The sequence below is a fragment of the Dromiciops gliroides genome, chromosome 4 (assembly GCF_019393635.1).
Source record: "Dromiciops gliroides isolate mDroGli1 chromosome 4, mDroGli1.pri, whole genome shotgun sequence".
NCBI classification, from domain to species: Eukaryota; Metazoa; Chordata; class Mammalia; order Microbiotheria; family Microbiotheriidae; genus Dromiciops; species Dromiciops gliroides.
In genome coordinates, this window is record NC_057864.1 from 186,392,337 (window position 1) to 186,413,288 (window position 20,952).

The 20,952-nt window shown below is 41.6% G+C and overlaps 1 protein-coding gene across 1 annotated transcript in view; it reads right to left on the reverse strand.

Moving 5' to 3' along the window:
• SKAP1 (src kinase associated phosphoprotein 1) overlaps positions 1-20,952 on the reverse strand; it is a 376,479-nt gene that overhangs the window by 23,900 nt on the left and 331,627 nt on the right. The window contains exon 10 of the mRNA XM_043962576.1: positions 14,771-14,821. Within this exon, the coding sequence (XP_043818511.1) occupies positions 14,771-14,821 (51 nt within the window). The remainder of the gene's footprint in view (positions 1-14,770; positions 14,822-20,952) is intronic.

Here is a 20,952-nt window from a genome sequence, read left to right on the forward strand (position 1 = left end):
TTTCAGTAAGGCAACTGGGGTTAAGTGACTTGCCCAGGGTCACACAGCTAGTAAGTGTCAAGTGTCTGAGGCCAGATTTGAACTCAGGTACTCCTGACTCCAGGGTCAGTGCTCTATCCACTGCGCCACCTAGCTGCCCCTATTCCACTTGTTTTTAAAAGAGAAAGAGAGAGATCTCTTCCATCCAAACACTTGTTGATCCCAAAGCTAGCTTACCTGTCCTGACTGCAACATGCATCAAAGGATAGAGACAGGGACTGTACTTGTGATATCATGGGCATAGGGAACTTCTGGATAAGGAAACTCTCTCCTAATGCAGGCTGGCACCTGCTCTGTGCTTATAAGCTCAGAGAGTTGCCCAGAATACTGAAAATACAGTGACCTGGCCAGGGTCACACAGCCAGTGGGTGTCAGAGATGGGATCTGAATTCGAGTCTTCCCAGCTTCAAGTCCAGGTCTCTCTCCACTGTGTTATGCTGTCTCATTGTATTTGGAGGAAAGTCTGCTAAGTGAACCTGGGTAAGGAATCATCCCCTCTGGATCAGATTCTTACACTTTGGGCTCTGTTGCTACATAAAAGCTTTATTTTGGGTACCCCTCACAAAGGTGCTGTCTGACATAAATGCCAAAATGAACGGCCCCCCTCTTTAACTGGAACCAAGGGGGTGTCTCATCCATTACAATTAAATCCTGGGTGGGCTGTCTCTTTTCCAGCGTCTTATTCGGAGACCCTGAACATGTCTGCCAGAATTTATTTCCTTTCCCCCGGGGAGATCAGAAACCAAAGTGATCTGCATTAAAAATGAAAGCAACTCAAGAAGACAAACCAAGCCTTAGAAGCAGCTGGAGAGATTTACTGGGCTTCTCAGCAAGACTAGATGGCAATGATACCACGGGACAACCATCGATTCTTAACAATGAAGAATTTGTATTGATTTTCTTCTACCCGGAAAGGTTAAACAGCAGATAGCACAAAGCGGGAGAGGATCCGGGGGGTTAGAAGGCAGGAGTCCTCATTCCCACTGGGCCAGAGAGAGTAGGGGGACAGCTCTTAGCTCCTGAGTAGACCCTATGAATAAGAGGCTATGTGGATAAAGTCGATGTGCCTGAATTCCAAACTCCAGCTATGCCCTGGGTGTCTCCTTTTCTCTCCTCCCCACCCAACAATGAGTGCAGGGATTTGAAAGACACATAAGTAACATAATGAACAGAACATGAGAGATTATGCTGGACAGTTTCTGAAGAACTGGGGCTATGGAAACCCACTTGAGTAGTGAAGGGTGTTAGTAATTCCTTGGGGCAGGGTATTTAAGGAGCTAGATAATGGGAAGACCATTGGTGTATGTATTTCGGATTGCATAGGCCTACCCTTGGTGATGGTAAAGAGTACAGCACAAGTCAGCAGACAGAGTGAGAAGAAAAAAAGAAAATAAGCATTTCTTAAGAGCCAGGCACTGTGTTAAACACTTTATAAATATTATCTCATTTGCTAGTTATTGTTCCCATTTTTCAGTTGAGGAAACTGAGGCAGACAGAGGTTAAGAGATTTATCCAGGGTCACATAGCAAGTGTCTGAGGCTGTATTTGAACTCAGGCTTTCCTGACTCCCTGCCCAGTGCTCTATCCACCTTGCCACTGAGCTGCTTACCTGGAGGCACTATTTAGTTGCAGCACTTGTAGCATCTGGTCCTACATCTTTATCCCTCGTTTTATCACTATGGCTCATGAATGGTGTCTACAAGTTCGGTGACTATTTGGGGTCATGCTGCTCAAGAGCCAACAAAGAATGCACCAGAAATGAGGAAGTAAGGCATGATGAAAGCTCTGGTCAAGTCTAGCCTAGAGTTATCTAGCCTTGAATTATAACAGATAAACTTTTTTTTTTTGGGGGGGGGGAGCAATGAGGATTAAGTGACTTGCCCAGGGTCACACAGCTAGTGTCAAGTGTCTGAAGCCAGATTTGAACTCAGGTTCTCCTGAATCCAGGGCTGGTGTTTTATCCATTGCTCCATCTAGCTGCCCCCTATAACAGATAAACTTGATCCTGATTTCCGATCCTAAAGAAGGGAGCTTAGTCATGGGCTCTGGGCAGAGCAAACAGTGAGAGTTCATTGGAGGAGAATGCTTTCTCTGGACTTTCACCCCTTTATCCAAGTGTCTGAAATTCTCTCCTCACCTCAGCCTTCAAAACACTTCCTTCCAAGCATCCATCTTCTACACAAGACTTTTCTTTCTTTCTTTCTTTCTTTCTTTCTTTCTTTCTTTCTTTCTTTCTTTCTTTCTTTCTTTCTTTCTTTCTTTCTTTCTTTCTTTCTTTCTTCCTTCCTTCCTTCCTTCCTTCCTTCCTTCCTTCCTTCCTTCCTTTCTTTCTTTCTTTCTTTCTTTCTTTCAAGGCAATTGGGATTAAGTGACTTGCCCAGGGTCACACAGCTAGTAAGTGTCAAGTATCTAAGTCCGGATTTGAACTCAGGTCCTCCTGAATCCAGGGCCGGTGCTCTATCTACTGTACCACCTAGCTGCCCCTACAGAAGACCTTTCTGATTCTCCTAGTTCTTGTTCTCTCTCTCTCTCTCTCTCTCTCTCTCTCTCTCTCTCTCTCTCTCTCTCTCTCTCTCTCCCTCTCTCTCTCTCTCTCTCTCTTCCCTCTCTCCTCTCTCTCCTCTCTCTCCCCCCTTCCTCCCTTCTGAAATTATTTTGCATGTATCCTATGTTTATTTACCTATGTAATCTAATATTCCCCTCAATGTAATGTAAGCTCTTTGAGGTAAGGACTATATTCCCAGCATCTAGAACATTGCCTTATATACAGTAGGCTCTTAAAATATTAAAATAAATGTTGAATTGAAATGAAGGCACTCAGGTTGGGAAGTTGGGAGATATCTGTGTCTGTGTCTGTGTGTGTGAATATGATAGGAATTAGATCTCTCTGTCTCACAGATCTGGCAAGTGCATAGGAGGGACAGACACTATGGACCTATGTTAGGCTTTTGTAATGTGTGGCATCCAGTGACTTTAAAGGTATCATTTCTAACATAAAGGAGGAGCCCAGGCTTAATTTCACAACACATGGAACTGTTACTATTCAGAGCAGACAATAGAGGGCAGCAAAAAGACCAAATATTACCACTCCGACAATATTTTTCTACAGAGTTAAGCATAGATGCATTTCAAGGAAAAACATATAGGGAGTACAAAGTCAAATAGTGAATTGAATGAATTCTGGGGGACCCCAGCTTGTCAAAATAGGAGGGAAGCAGTGGAAAAAAATGACTGCATTTTCATTTATAACAGGCCTGCAATCACAAAGATTATCATCAAGGCCTCCACTGTAACGGCTAGTCCTAGGGGACTCCCTGTTGGCACTAAGAGCCTTAACTAAGCTGTGGCAACCACACAACCAGTGGGTACTAGAGGCAGGCCTCCCACCCAGGTCTTTTTGACTCCAAGGCTTAACCAGTCTTCTATCTACTATGCTAAGATGCTTCTTTACCCTTGAAACAGAAGAGAATCCTATAACAATACAGAGGTCAGCTTTCTAAGTTACTCAGTGGATAGAACGCTAGGCTTGGAGTCTGGAAGACTCATCTTCCTGAGATCAAATCCAGCCTTGGACACGTACTAGCTGTGTGACCCTGGGTAAGTCACTTAATCCTGTTTGCTTCTGTTTCCTCATCTGTAAAATGAGCTGGAGAAGGAAATGGCAGACCACTCCAGCATCTTTGCCAAGAAAACCTCAAAGGGGTTCATGAAAAGTTGGACACAACCGAAAATAGCAATTTGAATAGTAGAATGTGACCCCCCCCACCCCACTCTCCAAAATAAAGAGGCTAGGCTTCCTAGATTCCTAAATCTAGAATATGGACACAGCATGCTAAAGTGAAAAGTGGATAATACTAGAAGTCAGAAGACATGTGTTCTATACTGGTTCTGATGCTTCTTGGCTGTAGAGTCTTAGGCTACCTCTCTGGGCCTCAGGTTTCTATTCTATAAAATGAGGATGTTGGATTAGATGACCTTCTAATGTTCCTGCCAGCTCTAAATTTGACAATTTCATGATATGATCATTATGGCAAATTGTCCCCCATTTCAGTGCCTGAATATGAGATGTATTTCTGCATAAGTGGTTAATTTTAATGGAGTAAACAAAAGCTCTCTAAGTGACATCTCACAGGTACTATAGTAGAGACATAAAATTGCATACTAGATAGAGAGCTGGCTTTGGGACCAGAAACACCTGGATTCAAAACCCTAGAAAATCACTTAAGTCCTTATTGCTCTAGACAACTCTCCAAGACTATAAATTATAGAGAAGATGATGACTTAAATGGCTATAGGGAGTTTCCTTAGGAATTCCTTGTACTAATGAAATTAAGGGACCAGTGCCTATCTTTGTCTCTTATAGATACTAAGACAGAGAGGTGATTCTGGCTTCTTGAAAGTTATGCCAAAGGAGTATGAACACTTAGCCGGTTCTATTAAATTGGAAAGGATTCAATCATAAACTTGCATAGACATTTTTTTTTTTGATCCAAGAACTAGCTCAACTAAGTTCAGAGAATATGGGGCAATTGATTTTTGGCCATAGTAATTTCTTTTAAACAACCCCCCAAAACTTAAAAGAAATTCCAAATATCAAGTAAGATGTTTAATTAATAAATACTAAATAAAATGAGCATACAGAAAAAGATTGCACATATAACCACAAATTTGCACCCAGAAGGATTTTTTTCTATTTCTAAATAGGTAACAATTCAACAGGTTATTTTCAAAGCTTTCCATGTTTCCTACTGAACTTCCTTCTGTTATCTTCTGTGAATTAAAAAAATACTTTGATGTCTTCCTATTGTCTCTAAGATAAAGTATAACTCCTCCTTTTCCTCCTGTGCAATCTGACTCTTGCCTAGCTTTTCAGACTCTTGCACAATATCCTTTCACATGCTGTGCCTTTGTCCTCCATGCTTAAAATGTGATACTTCTTTATCCTTCTTTGGAGAATCTCTAGCTTCCTTCAAAATTTAGCTCAAAACTTAGATGTCACTTATATGAAGCTTATCTAGATCCCCCAGTTGATAATGCTCTCTCTTGGGAAATTACTTTGATAATGGGGGTAATTAAGGAATCCCTCCCCATCTGCTGGATTGGGGCCCTCCCCATAGATCTGAGAATACATAGAGAAAGGCCAAGGGGGCCATTTCCTGGAGTATGTGTGGAACTAAACCTTTGCCTCAGTTTCTTCCAGTGGGTCCTAAGATCAAGTCACTTCTGGTGACATTTCTTACTAAAAGACATGCGTGGCCAGAGGCTTCTGGTTGGTTCCTTGGTGCCCATGATAGGGGTAGGTGGAGTGGGCGGGAGGTGGCTGTGCAAAAGAAGATTGGTCACTGAGCCAATGGTTCCCTATTGCCCTCCAGGAGCAAAAATAAAATCCTTTTTCTGACTTTTAAAGCTCTTTATGACTTGCCACCCTCCTACCTTTCCAGTCTTCTTATGCTTTACCCTCCTCCAAGTACCCTGTGATGCAGTGACACTGGCCTCCTTGCTGCCCCTCATGAAAGATACTTCATCTCCAGACTGTGGGCATTTTCACCAATTGTAGCCCTTGCCTGGAATGTTCTCCCTCATTTCTACTTCCTAGCTTCCTTCAAATCTCAGCTAAAGTAGTGCCTTCTGTCATAAACCTTTCTCAGTCCCCCTTAATCTTAGTGCCCTCCTTCTGAGACCACCCCCAGTTTTGGGGGTTTTTTTGTTTGTTTTTTCTTTTGCAGGGCAATGAAGGTTAAGTGACTTGCCCAGGGTCACGCAGCTAGTAAGTGTTAAGTGTCTGAGGTCAGATTTGAACTCAGGTTCTCCTGAATCCAGGGCCAGTGCTTTATCCACTGCACCACCTAGCTGCCCCTTCACCCCCAGTTTTTCCTGTCTATGTCTTGCCTGTACACAGGTGGTCTGCACATCATGTCTCCCATCAGGTTCTGAGCTTCTTGAGAGTGGGGACTGCCCATTGCCTTTCTTTGTATACCCAGAGCTTAGCATGTTGCTCAGCACATAGTAGGAGCTTAATAAATGCTGACTGGCTGAACCAAGAGGAGCCTGGCTTTAAGAGAAGTGACTTCACCTTCTCTTGCTCTATTTCTCCTCCTTTCTTTGGAGTGTGTTGCTTGGCATTCAGGAAGCCTCTTTCTTGGACTTTTAGTGAGAACATGTGTCACGGGAAGTAGCTAGGCACAAGCTGAGCTTTGTGCGTGCTCCATGGGACACCTCTCGTTGGCCACCCCCCCCTTCCCCGCCCTAGACCCATTACTCAGCTCCAAGGGAAGTGCATTATGATTTACATATAGTTTATATTTAATTTTCAATGTACGTGTTGTTCCCCCTAAATAGAATGCAAGCTTGAAGGCAGGAACTGTTTGGTTTTTATCTCTGCATCCCTGACGACCTAGTACAGTGCCTAGTATGGAAGAGGCCCTTATTAAAAAGAATTAGAGAGAAGATAGAGAGAGACTCATGGTCCTTTGGTCTGACTTCCTGAGGATGGAGTGAATTTGGGTGGCTAGAGGGAGGCAGCTCAGATTGGAGGAAAACCAGCAAGAAATCTCCTTTGCTGGACAAAAAGCAGAGTCTGTTTTTACTTTAAGAGCCTGCAACTGCTCATGAATGTATCATTTATAGTCATCTAATGATTCAATTAAATAAATGTTTACTCTGTACTTTCCATGTGCAAAGTCCTATGCTCAGTGCCAGCCGTCCAGAGACAAAAGATGGTTCTGGTACTCAAGGAGCCTGCCTTTGACAATAATAATGAGAATCTTCACAGCAGTCCGGTGAAGCAGCCAGGGCAGGTGTTATTGGTGCCTCTTAGACAGAGTACTGGACCTGTAGCCAGGAAAGCTGGAGTTCAGACCCAGCCTCAGATACTTACTAGCTTTGTGATCCTGGGCAAGTCACTCACCCCCTCGCTACCTCCGTTTCCTTAGTTCCTATTAAATGGGGATAATAACAGCACCTACCTCTTAGGGTTGTCATAAGATAGTATTTTAAAGTGCTTTGCAAATCTTAAAGTGCTAGATAAGTGATATTATTATTATTAATATAAATAGCTATTATTATCTCCATTTTATAGATGAAGAAACCAAGGCTCAGGGAAATTAGATGACTTGCCTCCTGTGACAAGCTGTAAGCGGCCTAGCAAAGACTCAAACTCTGGGTCTTCTGACTTCAAATCCAAAGTTCTTTCTACTACATATCTCTATTTCCTTCTTACTGACATAGTTCTATCTCCTCTCTAGGGAAGTCCTCCCTGTGTCTACAGCAATCAAGTCTGTTTTGGATTATGGTTATCCCTATTTATGTCTAATCTTACTTACTCGTCTACAAGTTCCTTGACGACAGGGACTGTGTCTTGTTTAATTTCCCCAATGCTTAGTAAAACACTTTGTACTTAGCAGCTGTGTTACAAACGCCCATCGAGATGTTTTGTTAAACAACTTTGAAGGACTTAAGAACTCTTATTGAGCTGGTGGCCAACAGTGACTACAGAGGACCAGTAATGAAACATGCTGCTTGCCTACCTCCTGTCAGTGGTGAGAGACTCTGGGTATGGAATGACACATGCATTTTTTTTTTTGACTTGGCCAATGTGGAAATTTGTTTTGATTGACTATGTATACTTGTAAGGTGGATTTTGCTTTTCTTTTCTTTGCATTGGGATGAGGGAAATAGGAAGTAAAAACATAGATTTGTGTTATTTGAAAAAAAATAAAATAAAAAAGAAATGTTTTGTGGATAACTTTATAAGATAGATTTTGTGACATCTGAAAAGACTGGCCTGAGAATATGTCACAACTGTGATGGCTCATGAAGGGGAAATACAAAGAACAAAGGGGAGGGCTGAGTTCCAGAGGCCACAGATGTCACAAAGCACACCAAGGGTGGTGGCAGCTAAGATGGGCAGCTTGCTGTACTGCCAAGAGCCAGCTACTCCAAAACTTTGCCATTTCATCCCAAACAGAACTGGTACAGATTGCAATTCTGATCTATACGCAAGTTTGCTTCAGATCTGTAAAGAGCAGGAGGACCAAAGGAGGCAAAAGCCCCAGGAATGGAATCTTTGGTGGGGCAGGATTTGCTTTGTGGGCTGGAAATGGGTCTTCTTGAGGTTTATGTGTCTCTGGCAGCATTCAGGGATCAGAAGTGGCACAGCATTCTGACCATTTAATTAATTTGCAAACATCCTCATTCTCATTTCCAGGACATTATTCCACCTAATTATTTTTTTTCCAGTCTGTCCATTTGGAATGAAAAACAAAAGAATAAAGCTTAATGCCAGTATTTCTCAATGTCTCTCCATGAATATACCTCCCCACTAAATACAAGGCTGGTAATTCAGAAGCAAAGCACTAATATATTCAGCATAAAACAGACAGAGGACCTAGAGCAATAATGACAACACTAATAACTAAAACAGTTATAACAATTAACAACAATTACAATGATAGAGAAGCTAATGGGTATGATCACTGCATTTAAATTGCTGGCGGAGCTGAGATGGACTTTTTTTCTGAAGAAAGAATGGGATGGAATCTTCTACTTTTTCGACAGGCAGAGATCCAAGTCTATTTTAGTCTATTTTTAAAAGGCTAAATGCCAAAGCAACCAGAGTGGAACCAGCCATGAGGAGAAGGGGAATAAACCAAGAAACAAACATGGGTTTGCTTTTCTTCTTTTCCCTGTTTAGAGCAGAGGGACCAGGCTTAAGCTACTTTGCTCCAAGCTGACTCTACTTAAGGAATGCAACTTTAATATTGATGAGATTACCCATGTATTTATCTCATATCTGAGACCAGGTGAGATGTCTTTTTTGATAGGTCCAGTACTTTAGACTTTGTTAGGTGGAAACTCTGTGTGTCTATACTTCACATTTTCCCTCAACACGTTAAAGTCCCTTGGATTTTCTAGGCTATGATGGTCAATCCTAACGCATGTGTTTGTGTTTGTGTGTGTGTGTGTGTGTGTGTGTGTGTGTGTGTGTGTGTGTGTGTTGGCAACCGGGGTTAAATGACTTGACTCGGGTCACACAGCTAATAACTGTCTGAAGCTGGATTTGAACTCAGGTCCTCCTGACTTGAGGGCCTGTGTGCTATCCACTGTGCTACCTAACTGCTCTGGCTAAGAAGAATGTGGGTTTAGGGTCCCTGAAAAGTTTAGATTGTGACTAGGCAGGAGAAGCTGAAAGTTGAAGGCTCACTTGGCACGTTCCTTTAATTTTCTTAAGTTAATGGGGTCTAGCATTGGGCATACTGTTTAACCCTTCAAGGATCTGGATGGTTCTCATTGTGGGTATTCCTTTTGCCAACTCTGATCATGAGCCCTCTGACTAAGGAGGGAGTCTTTGAACATTGCTGTGGCCTCAAATTTCAATATCCTATAGCCAACTAGATGAGATTTCCTTCTACAGAATGTCAGCACCTTGAGGACTGTGCTCTGTACACATTTCTGTATATATGCTAAGCTCTTGCTATTTTTTCATGTTTATTTAAGATTTCTTTTTTATTATTTTTACTTTAGGAAATTAAGCATAGCCTGTCTATAGAAATGGCATGCATATCACATGTACAGAAACTTTTACCCTAAGACTGATTTGGCTCTGAAATTCCATGGGAGAATTAATGCAGAAAATGCCAATAAATCGAGTGTTATTTAATTTCATCTGACTCAAACCCAGGGCTTCTTGATTTTGAAGCTGTGTGACAATTTCCCAGCATCCCCAGGCAATTCTCCAAAACTCATCTGTAAGTCACAGATGAGTTGGTGATTTTCTTCAATGGAGTTTCTTTTTTTTTTAATTAAATGTTTTTTCAATTAACAAAAGTCTATTTTCTTTTTCTCCCACCTCTTCCCACACTGGGGGGAAAAAAGAAAAAGTCCTTCTAACAAACATACACAGACATCCACACTGGTCACATCTAAAAAAATGTATGTTTCATTCTGAATCCTGAGTCTATCACCTCTCTTTAGGAAGTAGGTAAAATGCTAGCTATTTAGATGATGGTGGTGGTGGTGGTGATAATGATGGTGGTGTTGTATATCCCTTGAAGCTACAAGTTAGTCAATAAGCAATTAATTTATCAGGTACCTACTATGTGCTAGCCACTAGGGATACAAGGAAAGGCAAAAGATAGTCTCTGAGAAAAGTTTAATGGGGAAGATGACATGAAAGCAAAGACGTACAAACAGGATATATAGAGGGTAAATTGGAAATAATTAACAGAAGGAAATGAATAGTGTTAAGGGGAGTCAGTAAAGACTTCTCCTATAAGGGGGGATTTTAGGTACTTAATTGATTGATCAGCCCCCTTTAACCTAGCTAGACTCAGCTAGCTTGGCTGGGATACCAGTTGTCCAGTCTGTCTTTGGACAAGTGCCTGAGAGCCTTCCCAGCTCTCTACTGACTTGGCCTTTGAGGAACCAGAGTTCTTGCTATGCCCTGATGAGGTATTAGTGTAGGGAATTTTACTAACGCCCTACAAAAAGGAACAAATGAATAAAAAACAGAAAGAAAACAAGAAGGCCCATTAAAACTGTTCAACCTGAGCATGAGGAGGGGAGGGGCTGGCCAATGAGGTTCCGATTCATACCCATTTGAAATAGATATCGGTTCCAGGCAGGCATGCCTCATTCAGCTAACTGCACTGACTCTGCCTGAGCCTTTAATAACCATTACAGAATGAAAGGTATTAGAAAGAAGCAAGATATTGTTGTCTCTGGGCTAGGCTGGTGGGAAGGCAAGAGAAAGCAGCAGATCTCACCCTGCACTGGGATCAAGAATGCGGAACATACGATCCTCTTGCCTTTTTTTGTATCCCTAGCACATAGCATACAGTCAGTGCTTAATAAATGTTTACTGACTGATTGATTTATAGGATTTTGGTATGGGAAATCTCTCACTGATCCTGACCATCATCTTTCTACCCTTTTATTAGGCTGAAGTACAGCTGGGTAATGACTAACAACTAATGTCTGGTCTCAGTGAAATGCCTGTTTCAAAGTTCAGGGCTACAAACGCTTGCTGGGGCTGCCATATGCTTCCTTGGCCTAGTAATTCATTATAGTGGGGGGAAACTTGGGTGGAAAGAGCATCTCTGTAATGTAATGCTCAGCGGAGGAAGCATTTGCTCTGTTCTCCAGAAATAGCTGAACTTCTGACTTCTATTTGGCTGAGTTTGCCAATAACAGCCGAGCAATAATGACCTGTTCGGAGGTCTTCTTTGGTCAGACACTGACTAATCAAAGGAATAAAAAGTCTGAGGATGATTTGCTCTTCCAGAACTGGTTATTATATGATAGGGTACACCCAAGCAATGGCCTGTGATTTGATTAAGGGCAGCATGGACCAAGTTTCACCTTGGGTCACCTATGCAAGAGTGACGAGAGGAAGAGATAAGCATCAAATCAGACAGGCTTGTACTATAAAAGTAAAGCTGAAGGTTGGAATCCAGGGTGATCAAAGGTGCTGAAGAGTCACTCATTAAAATAACCCTGTTACTAACAGTCATGCTGTAAACCGGGCCCTTTATAGATTGAACAATCAATACTACAAGCCTGTGATAGATTTTCTAGGTAACAGAATAAAATAAAAGAAATTACATTTTATAGGGTCATTAACACCCAATAGGGGGTGCCTTTTCCCCTTGCACTTAAAAGTTCTCACTGGAGCTCAGAAATGTTGACAATTTTAGCTGAACAAGCAAGGGACAATGTACAGGAAAGGGGACCAGTGGTATATTTACTTTTCCTGTGGAATGAGGGGTGGTGGTGCTGAGATTTTAAAGGCAACATGCCTCTCAGAGGGACCTCCTTGGAGGATGAGTTAAGCAATGAGAGTTGCTTGCCTTTATTCACAAAGGCATGTGGCATCTGATAAGAACACTGACCCAAGTGAGTTTCACAATCTGGAATTTGGGCCAGATCCTGCCTGCCTTTTACATTCCCAGATCCCTCCTGCCCTTTAGATATCTTCATCTGTACTGCCTGCCTTCTCTTTCCCACCCGTTCCCTCTCCCCTCAGCTACTGTTTTTTTTTTTTAATCATTTTATAGATAAGTGATGGAATCATGGTGTTCCGTATTTGTGGTTCCCTCTAAAGCTCCTTTGGAGAAAAGATACAATATAAATTCAATAAATAAATAAGTAAACACAAATTAAAAAAAAAATCCTGCCTCCAGATTGTGCCGAGCGAGTAAAAAGTCTTCTTCAGCTTTTTCATCACTGAGACACCAATCATCACAACCAGTAGGAAGTATAAAGCATTGGTGCACATTTAGGGCTTACTGTATACCATAACAATTCCTACTTGCTTGTAGGGGTGGGGAGAAGGGGACAGGAAACTCAAGGAACAAAAGGAAATTTTTCTTTTAAACCAGGTGAATTATAGCTAGTGGTACAGTTAAGGAAGGGAAAACCCCCCACCATTTCTTTTCTTCCTAGACTTGTTTCACACAGAGGGGTGTGGGAAGGAGGAAATGAGATGAAGGGGGAGTCGGGTACTGAATTTTTGAGTCCTGCCAGAAATCTATTTCCTGAATGGAGTTAACTATGAAGTTAGGAAGCACACACTTATTCCACCCAACACATGCTCACACACCCATATACACCAAGTAGTTCTCTCCTCTGCCAGAGAGGGAAATTTGATGGGGAAGAGGTGCAGGTGGGGCATGGGTTGGTCAGGAAACAGATTTTCCGCTTGAATTCTGTCCCATGAGTAGAAATCAGTGTTCCTAAGTAAGAAGCATGGGCCCACTCCTGGATTCCACAGGCAAGTTTTAGAATGCACTTAGCCTGTGTTGTGGTCATTCCAGGGCCACTTTAAGTGGTGCTAGCATTCCTCCCAACATACTTGTCTCATTGTCTCTAACCCTCCTCTTTCGGTACAAATGTTGGCGTCTTTGATGGCTCTCTCTTCTTTCTCTCCCTTTGGCTGTCTGAGGTTTATGAGGCTGGGCCCTTCTCTAAACCTTTGTAGTTATTTCCTGGTGAGAACAAACCAAGAAAAAGGGGACTTGGAGGTGGTGGGGGGGTGAAGATAATAGAAAGAGAAGGGAAAAGGGACAAAGAAAGTGACACACAGAGAGAAAAGAAGGAGGGAAATAAAAACAGAAGAAAAGAGAGACACAAAGAGACACATATACACAGGCTCAGGGTTTTACACTGGGATCTCCGTTACTAAGGAAAAAATGGACTGGATTCTAAATCAGGCACAATTCAGGTATTGCTGATGGAATGAATGTCCTTGAGGTGTCACTTGAAACATGCAGTCTTACTTTACTGACAACAACTGAATAGGCCCTTGGTGAGACTTCCTGCCACTTAAAGAGGCTTCTGAGGGGCATCTGACCTCAGAAAAGATGGGTTAACTAACAGCCTGAAGCATGGTTAACCGTCTGGGATGAAGAAGTTGTAATTTTGTATTCAACCAAACTGTTCCATATTCATTTCCAAATGTGCCTGGAATCAAACAGGGTCATCAAAAGTCAGCATCAGCCAGTAATTCTATTCTTCACTCTACATTCACTTTTCAGATCTGACACATCTCCATTCCCCTCTGAACCTGCAATTTCTGGGCCTCTCAGAGAGGAGACATTTCCATTCTCTCCCCTCTTATTCCTGTGGGCTCTTAAGAGATGAGGCAATTGCACAGCTCCACTGTCCTGATTTAGAAGTACTGATAGGAAAAAGAAATAAGGATCTGGTTTAGCTCTTTCCTCTCCCTATGGTAAGTCTGAGGTGCTCTCCTAACATTAATTAACTGAATATACTCTATTGTTTCTTTAGGATAGTTCTATATTTTGCAATTTTTTTTCCTTTTCAGGGGATTTTGGAGTGAAGACACGCAGGTTCTCTCCTAATTCTCCCCAATCAGAGAATCTAGTTGTGTTTATATTCTCTCTCTCTCTCTCTCTCTCTCTCTCTCTGTGCAAGGCAATGAGGGTTAAGTCCAGGGTCACACAGCTAGTGTCAAGTGTCTGAGGTTGGATTTGAACTCAGGTCCTCCTGAATCCAGGGCCGGTGCTTTATCCACTGCTCCATCTAGCTGCTCCCTGTGTTTACATTCTCAAAAAAAGGTACATTCTTGGGGCAGCTAGGTGGCACAGTGGATAAAGCACCGGCCCTGGATTCAGGAGGAAGGACCTGAGTTCAAATCCGATCTCAGACACTTACACTTACTAGTTGTGTGACCCTGGGCAAGTCATTTAACCCTCATTGCCCCAAGGAAAAAAAAGGTACATTCTGCAGTCGGAAGCTGCCATATCCTACAGTTATTTCAATCAGTTAGTAAGTATTTATCAAGCATCTGCTGTGTGCCACATACTGTGCTAAATGTTCCAGAAAATAAGAAAAACAAAAATACAGTCCCTACCCTCAAGGAGTTTCCACTCTAATAGTGTGTGTGTGTGTGTGTGTGTGTGTGTATGTGTGTGTATGTGTGTGTGTGTGTAAACAACATGCAGATGACTATATACAGCTTAAATGGAAGGTTACTTCAGAGTTACTTCAGCATTAGTAATAGTGGGTGGGTGGAAGAACCCTGAAAGGCCTCCTGAAGAGTAGAATTTGAGCTGAGTCTTGAAGGAAGCCAGGGACAAGGAGGAAGGAAAACCAGGAGGTAGAGGAGGGAAAGCGTTCCAGGTGTGGGGACTGAAAAGGCAGAGAGTCTAAGGAAGGATTGTCAGGTGCAAGGAGCAAGTAAGCCTCTGTGCATTAACTGAGCTCTGCGTACCTCTTTTTGGCTGACTTCCATTGTTGTCTTCATCCAGATCCAGCTCTTCATCTGTTGGGACAAAAGAAAAAAAAAGAAAAAGATCGATATTAGAAAGTGGTGTTGAATGATGTTGTCATGGGACATGATGGTTGCCAAGGAGAATGAGCATTCCCTAGAGGGCAGTAGAGAGGTTCAAGGGGAGTGTAAGACAATGCATTTCAAATGAGGAATTATGGAGAACTGGAAGAAATGATGTCAATCAAAGAAATATTTGAGCATGAAAGATGCGAGGTTGGTACAATAGGATCAAGGTTCAGATGAAATAATGGATGGAAAGCATTTTGTAAACCTTCAAGTGCTCTAAAAATGCCAGTTATTATGATTATTGTTGGTGATGACTTCATTCCCTGAGTCTTCACTTGAGCAATGTTTACAGAGCAGTACAAGGGTATACTTGGTAAGTGTTTCAACAACTAGACTTTTCTGGGGGGCAGAAATGAATGCCACAAATTTAAGTTTATCTGTATTATTAACAGATTGTTGAATTTCCATGTCTAGACAATCAACAAAACAATAAAAAGTTTTGCAAGGCCTTGAAGAGTAGGGATACAGTATGGCGGAGGGGCTGGGGGAAGCTTTCTAGGTGGGCAACAAATGAAGTCATTTCAAAGAGGGAAATAATCAAGCAGGTTTATCACTTGGCACTTGGCCCTAGCCGAGAGGAGTAAGGAAAGTGAGCTCCATTGGTAGAAGGGTGGGATGCTCCTTCCTATGTAGCTAATTGCCAATATTTAGATACACACGTTGAACTGGGATTTCATCCCCAAAGCTCTTTCCTTCAGTGTTCCTGAGTACAACCCATCCTGCATCCCTCTCGTCCGTGCCCTCCCTTAACATTGCTTTGTGTGTTAGCTCTCTTGCTTTCTTCTAACATTTAGAGGACACTAATAAAGCATGCAGATTGTAGACTGATTGTTCCTAACTCTTGACACATGACCAGCTCTCATGGGCAGGGCCTGACTCAGGCCTTTCCTTGGTGGTGGTGTTATTCAGTTGTGTCTGACTCTTCGTGACCCCATTTGGGGTTTTCTTGACAGAGATATTGGAGTGGTTTGCCATTTGCTTCTCCAGCTCATTTTACAGGTGAGGAAACTGAGGCCAACAGGGTTAAGTGACCTGCTTGGGGTCACGCAGTTTGTAAGTATCTGAGGCTGGATTTGAACTCAGGTCTTTCGGACTCCAGACTCTCTATACACTTCCTTACCTACCTTCCCTGCTAGTTGAGGTCTAATATGGGAATGAAATGAGACACTGGTAGGGTGTTCAACAGTTAACAAAAGGAGATTTACTTAACAGTAGTAGAGAATGGATACTGGTTCTTGCTGGAAACCAGGTCTCTAAGCAACTTTCTAGCCATCCCAACACCAAGCTTTTGCCCTGGTGACTCCCATACCCCTCACTCCTTTTACTGCATTGTTTTATTCATTAGAATGTAAACCCTATGAGGGTAAGGACTATTTTAGGTTTGTATCCCCAGGGCTTTGCACAGTGCCTGGCACTGAGCAGACCCTTAGCCTTAGTCAATGTCTTATTTATCTATCAACATGGATACAGCATTTAACTTAGGGTAGAAAGAACCCCTTGCCTCCACACAAAGCAGTGTCAGATAGGCACTGTGAGGTGTGGTGAGCTTTTTTTCTCCTGTGGGAAAGCTTTAAAAAATTAAAAAAAACCCATTTGTCTTCTGTTATTGTTCAGTTGTGTCTTACTCTTCATGACCCTATGGACTTATACATGGATTTAAAAAAAAAAATTTTTTTCGAGGCAATGAGGGTTAAGTGACTTGCCTAGGGTCACACATCTAGTAAGTGTCAAGTGTCTGAGGCTGGATTTGAACTCAGGTCCTCCTGAATCCAGGGCTGGTGCTTTATCCACTGCACCACCTAGCTGCCCCTCTAAACGTGGATTTTTTTGTTTTGTTTTGTTTTGTTTTTGGTGAGGCAATTGGGGTTAAGTGACTTGCCTAGGGTCACACAGCTAGTAAGTGATAAGTGGCGGAGGCCGGATTTGAACTCAGGTCCTCCTGAATCCAGGGCCGGTGCTCTATCCACTGTGCCACCTAGCTGCTTCTATACATGGATTTTTATTGGCAAAGATACTAGAGTGGTTTGCCCTTTCCTTTTCCAGTGTGTCCCTATTTTACAGATGAGGAACTGAGGCAAATAGGGATTAAGTGACTTGCTCAGGGTTACATAGCTAGTGTCTGAGGCTAGATTTGAACTCAGATCTTCCTGACTCCAAGCCCTACTGCTCTATCCACTGCACCACCTAGCTGCTCTAAATTTGTCCTTAGGCGATTAGAAAGCCACTTCATGGGGCAACTAGGTGGCACAGCGGATAGAGCACTGGACCTGAGTTCAAATCCGGCCTCAGACACTTGGCACTTACTAGCTGTGTGACCCTGGGCAAGTCACTTAACCCCAACTGCCTCACCAAAAAAAAGAAAGCCACTTCATCATGACCTAAGGACCTGAGATGACTAGGAAGTTGTAGCAAATTTTACGGATTATATCAAAGGGCTTGTGTACATCATGGCTTCAGCCTAGCTGAACTATACACAAAGAATATAGGCAAGAGAAGACAGTCCTTGAACACAAACATTTGGAAGATAAATTATTTTTAAATATCCAAAAACTTTACTCAAATATAAGAAGGCTATCTGATTTCATCAGTATAGAGAATACCTGATGTGGAAACTTGTAGGTCACAACCCAGTTTATGACTTGCTAATTAAGTCCTAGGGTGTTGCCCAAGCTTGATATATGTTATAAGAACTTGTTCAGAATCACACAGCTAGCAAAGAGTGAAAGGTAGGGTTTGAAGCCAGGTTTTCCTGGATTTAACCCCCCAGCATTTTATCTACCACACTTCATTGCCTTTAATAAAAAAACAAAAACAAAAACAAATTATATAGCTTTAAAGAAGTGGCCTCATTGCATAGAATGAATTTTTTAGAATTTAAATTTAAGGCTTGATACTGGGTGGGTGGGGGTAGGGCAGGAAGGTGGAAGCGATTGATGTCACAAGTTATAATTTTCCAATACACTTTTTCCTTTCAAACTGGTTACATCCTTTAGTAAAAGCAGCAATCTTACTTAACTCCTATCTACAACTAAATTCTCCCAGACAGAACATCCTACTTATGCCCTGACTAAGATGAAGGATAGAGATGGGAGATGATGGAGGTGACACCTGAGGATAGGAAATAGACCACGATGAAATAAATCACACAGAACACACAGAGAACATTCTTTAGACTCCCTATTCCTTCTCCCTTCTGCCATTTTTTGGGGTTTCTTCTCTTCTTATTCATTGGCTTCACATGGAGGAAAATATTGAAGTGAGAGTTCTCTGGATATTTTCAGGTTCAGAGACACCTGCTAAAGTGAAGAAGGGACTGCCCTTTTGCTGATCCCATGCAATTCAATCACACAGAGAGAAAGAGAGATACAATTTGCTGTGTTTAGGCACTTTCTAAAGAGAGTTTACTCTACCTCTACTGCCTGGCCCAGCTGTCTCCTCTTCCCAATTCTAATCAATGTAAATTAGGTCAGATCTCCACTGTGAATTACAAATTGGATCCGAAGTTGTAGGGTCACCATGACTGCTATTCTACCTCCTCCTCCCCCGCCATTAGATGAGAAGCTACACCAAAGATCTTTTCTAAATAAATCAGACTTTATTGTAAAACTCGGCCACTGACGAGACATAACCTCATTAGCATTGATTTTAAAATAAATTATTGAAAGTGGCTTGCCTGCTCTTTGCATTTGTAAAATAGGAGAATGTAAATGTATTTGCAATGATAAAAAAGACAACCCAAACTTGATTCCTTTATCCTTTCAGACAACAGCACTTAATCTGGTCAAGGCACAAAAATGGAAAGAAAAAAAAAAAGTCTGCTTGTCTATGCTGTTCATTTCCAGATCAGACACCCTATCTTCTACTAAGTCTTTGAAGTTACCTAGGAAAAAAAGGAAACTCTGGCCATTCACTATCACCAATAAACTCTACTATTTTAGATGTGGTCCTGGCAGCCTTAGGCCCCACATTTGGGCCATCTAACACTATACTTGCCAGAGTAGATGAGGGTGGGTGAGAGTCCAACAACTTGACTTGGGTAGCCAGGGGTAATCTTGGATGATATTGTCAGTCAGAGTGATAGGCATTATATAGCTATCTGGGTATATGTTCATTTCTTCTAGTAAACCACAAGCTCCTTTAGGGCAGGTGTGGTTTTTCATTTCTATATTCTTAGTCCCTACTGCACTTGTACCTTATGAAGTGGTGGGCAGATTAAGTGGGACAAAGTAAAATATTTATATTTATTAACTTATACAGTAAACCTTAAAATGTTTACAGTTTTGTCAAAAAACTTATATGTGTTATGTTCTCCTTTTGTTGCAATTGCTTGTTTTGTGTTATTTGTCATTAAGGTCACAAGAATTAGTCTACATTGTGAAACCACACTTTTTCCATACTGGATATTAAGTGTACCTTTGATAAACAATCTATTCCTCCTAGTCTAGCCTTAACAATAACCCCTAGGTTTTCAATGGGGTTTAAATTATGTGAGTTCCCAGATCACTAAAGCACTTTTATCTCCATCTCTTGGAAATATTAAAAAATCTTTAATGATGTACAGCATGGTACAAAGTAATGTTGCAGTATTCCATCTCCAGGTGGGAATTTCTGTAATTTTAGAACAATTTTGATTCTCAATATATCAATAGTTATCACAAGTTATTCCTCAATGAGGACAAGACCTTCAGACTCACTGGAAGTAAAACTCTCTCAAATGTTTTTGGGCGCTTAGATTTTATAGGTATATTTGGACTTCTTCTTCTTCTTTTTTTTTTAGTGAGGCAATTGGGGTTAAGTGACTTGCCCAGGGTCACACAGCTAGTAAGTGTTAAGTGTCTGAGGCCGGATTTGAACTCAGGTCCTCCTGACTCCAGGGCCAGTGCTCTATCCACTGTGCCATCTAGCTGCCCCGGACTTCTTCTGACAAAAGTTTTGATAAGACCTTCTTTTTTTTCTTTTTTTTTTTTAAGTGAGGCAATTGGGGTTAAGTGACTTGCCCAGGGTCACACAGCTAGTAAGTGTTAAGTGTCTGAGGCCAGATTTGAACTCCTGACTCCAGGGCCGATGCTCCATCCACTGTGCCACCTAGCTGCCCCAAAAGTTTTGATATAACCTTAAACAGAAAAGTTAATTTCACTAGAAAAATCCCCTTTTTCCAATCATTAGCACTCCAGTCTTTATATTGTCTTGTTCAAGACACACATTTTTTTCCCATTAACAAGAAATGGTCATAAAATTAAAAAATTAGTCTTCTACCTTCAACTTCAAGAAGCCTGTGTCTCAGTATAGAAAAATCAATAACAGCTCCTACAGATGTCAGGTCCTATTGTAGGTCTTTGTTTGTTTTCTGAGAATTAATTAGCCCGTCTTACACCAATAGTTTATTAGTTCTTAGTTTGTGTTTTCCACCACACTTTTCTTTGTACTTCAGTATGACTAACTGTGTTTCACTGATTTCTGAAATGCTTGACTTCTCCAAACCAACAGTTGCTGCAATATTTCTAACAGTTGTTGAAGTATGTTCTTTCAGAGCTACAAGCTTTGCATATTTCCATATATCTATTCTTTAAAACCACAGAATTAAAAATGCAACAAAGGAGAACAACGAAATGTGTGTATGACTTAAAATCAAATACTTGGGTGAGAAAACCAGCTGAATCCAGTTTCATAAGGTCAAGGTCACATGTTTTAAGTCAACTTAGTGTCACACAAACATGACCATTGCTGTCACAAAATGAAATCATAGCAAATTTATTGCTTGTTCTAAGTAATTTGCATGCCACTGTGGGTGCTTAATAAAAGTTGAATTAAATTTATTGAATTGTGCCCCAGGATCTCTAAGAATGGAGCATGTCCACATCATGAACACATCTCACAGTCCAAGCTGAGAACAATTTTAAAAAATCAGTGAAAGGCATACCCTGGATGTAGAAAAATAGGGAGACAAATGCACTGTTGGTGGAGTTGTGAACTGGTCCAATCATTTTGGAGAACAGTTTGGAAATGTGTCCAAAAAACTGTGCGTACCCTTTGACCCAGAAATATCACTGCTACAA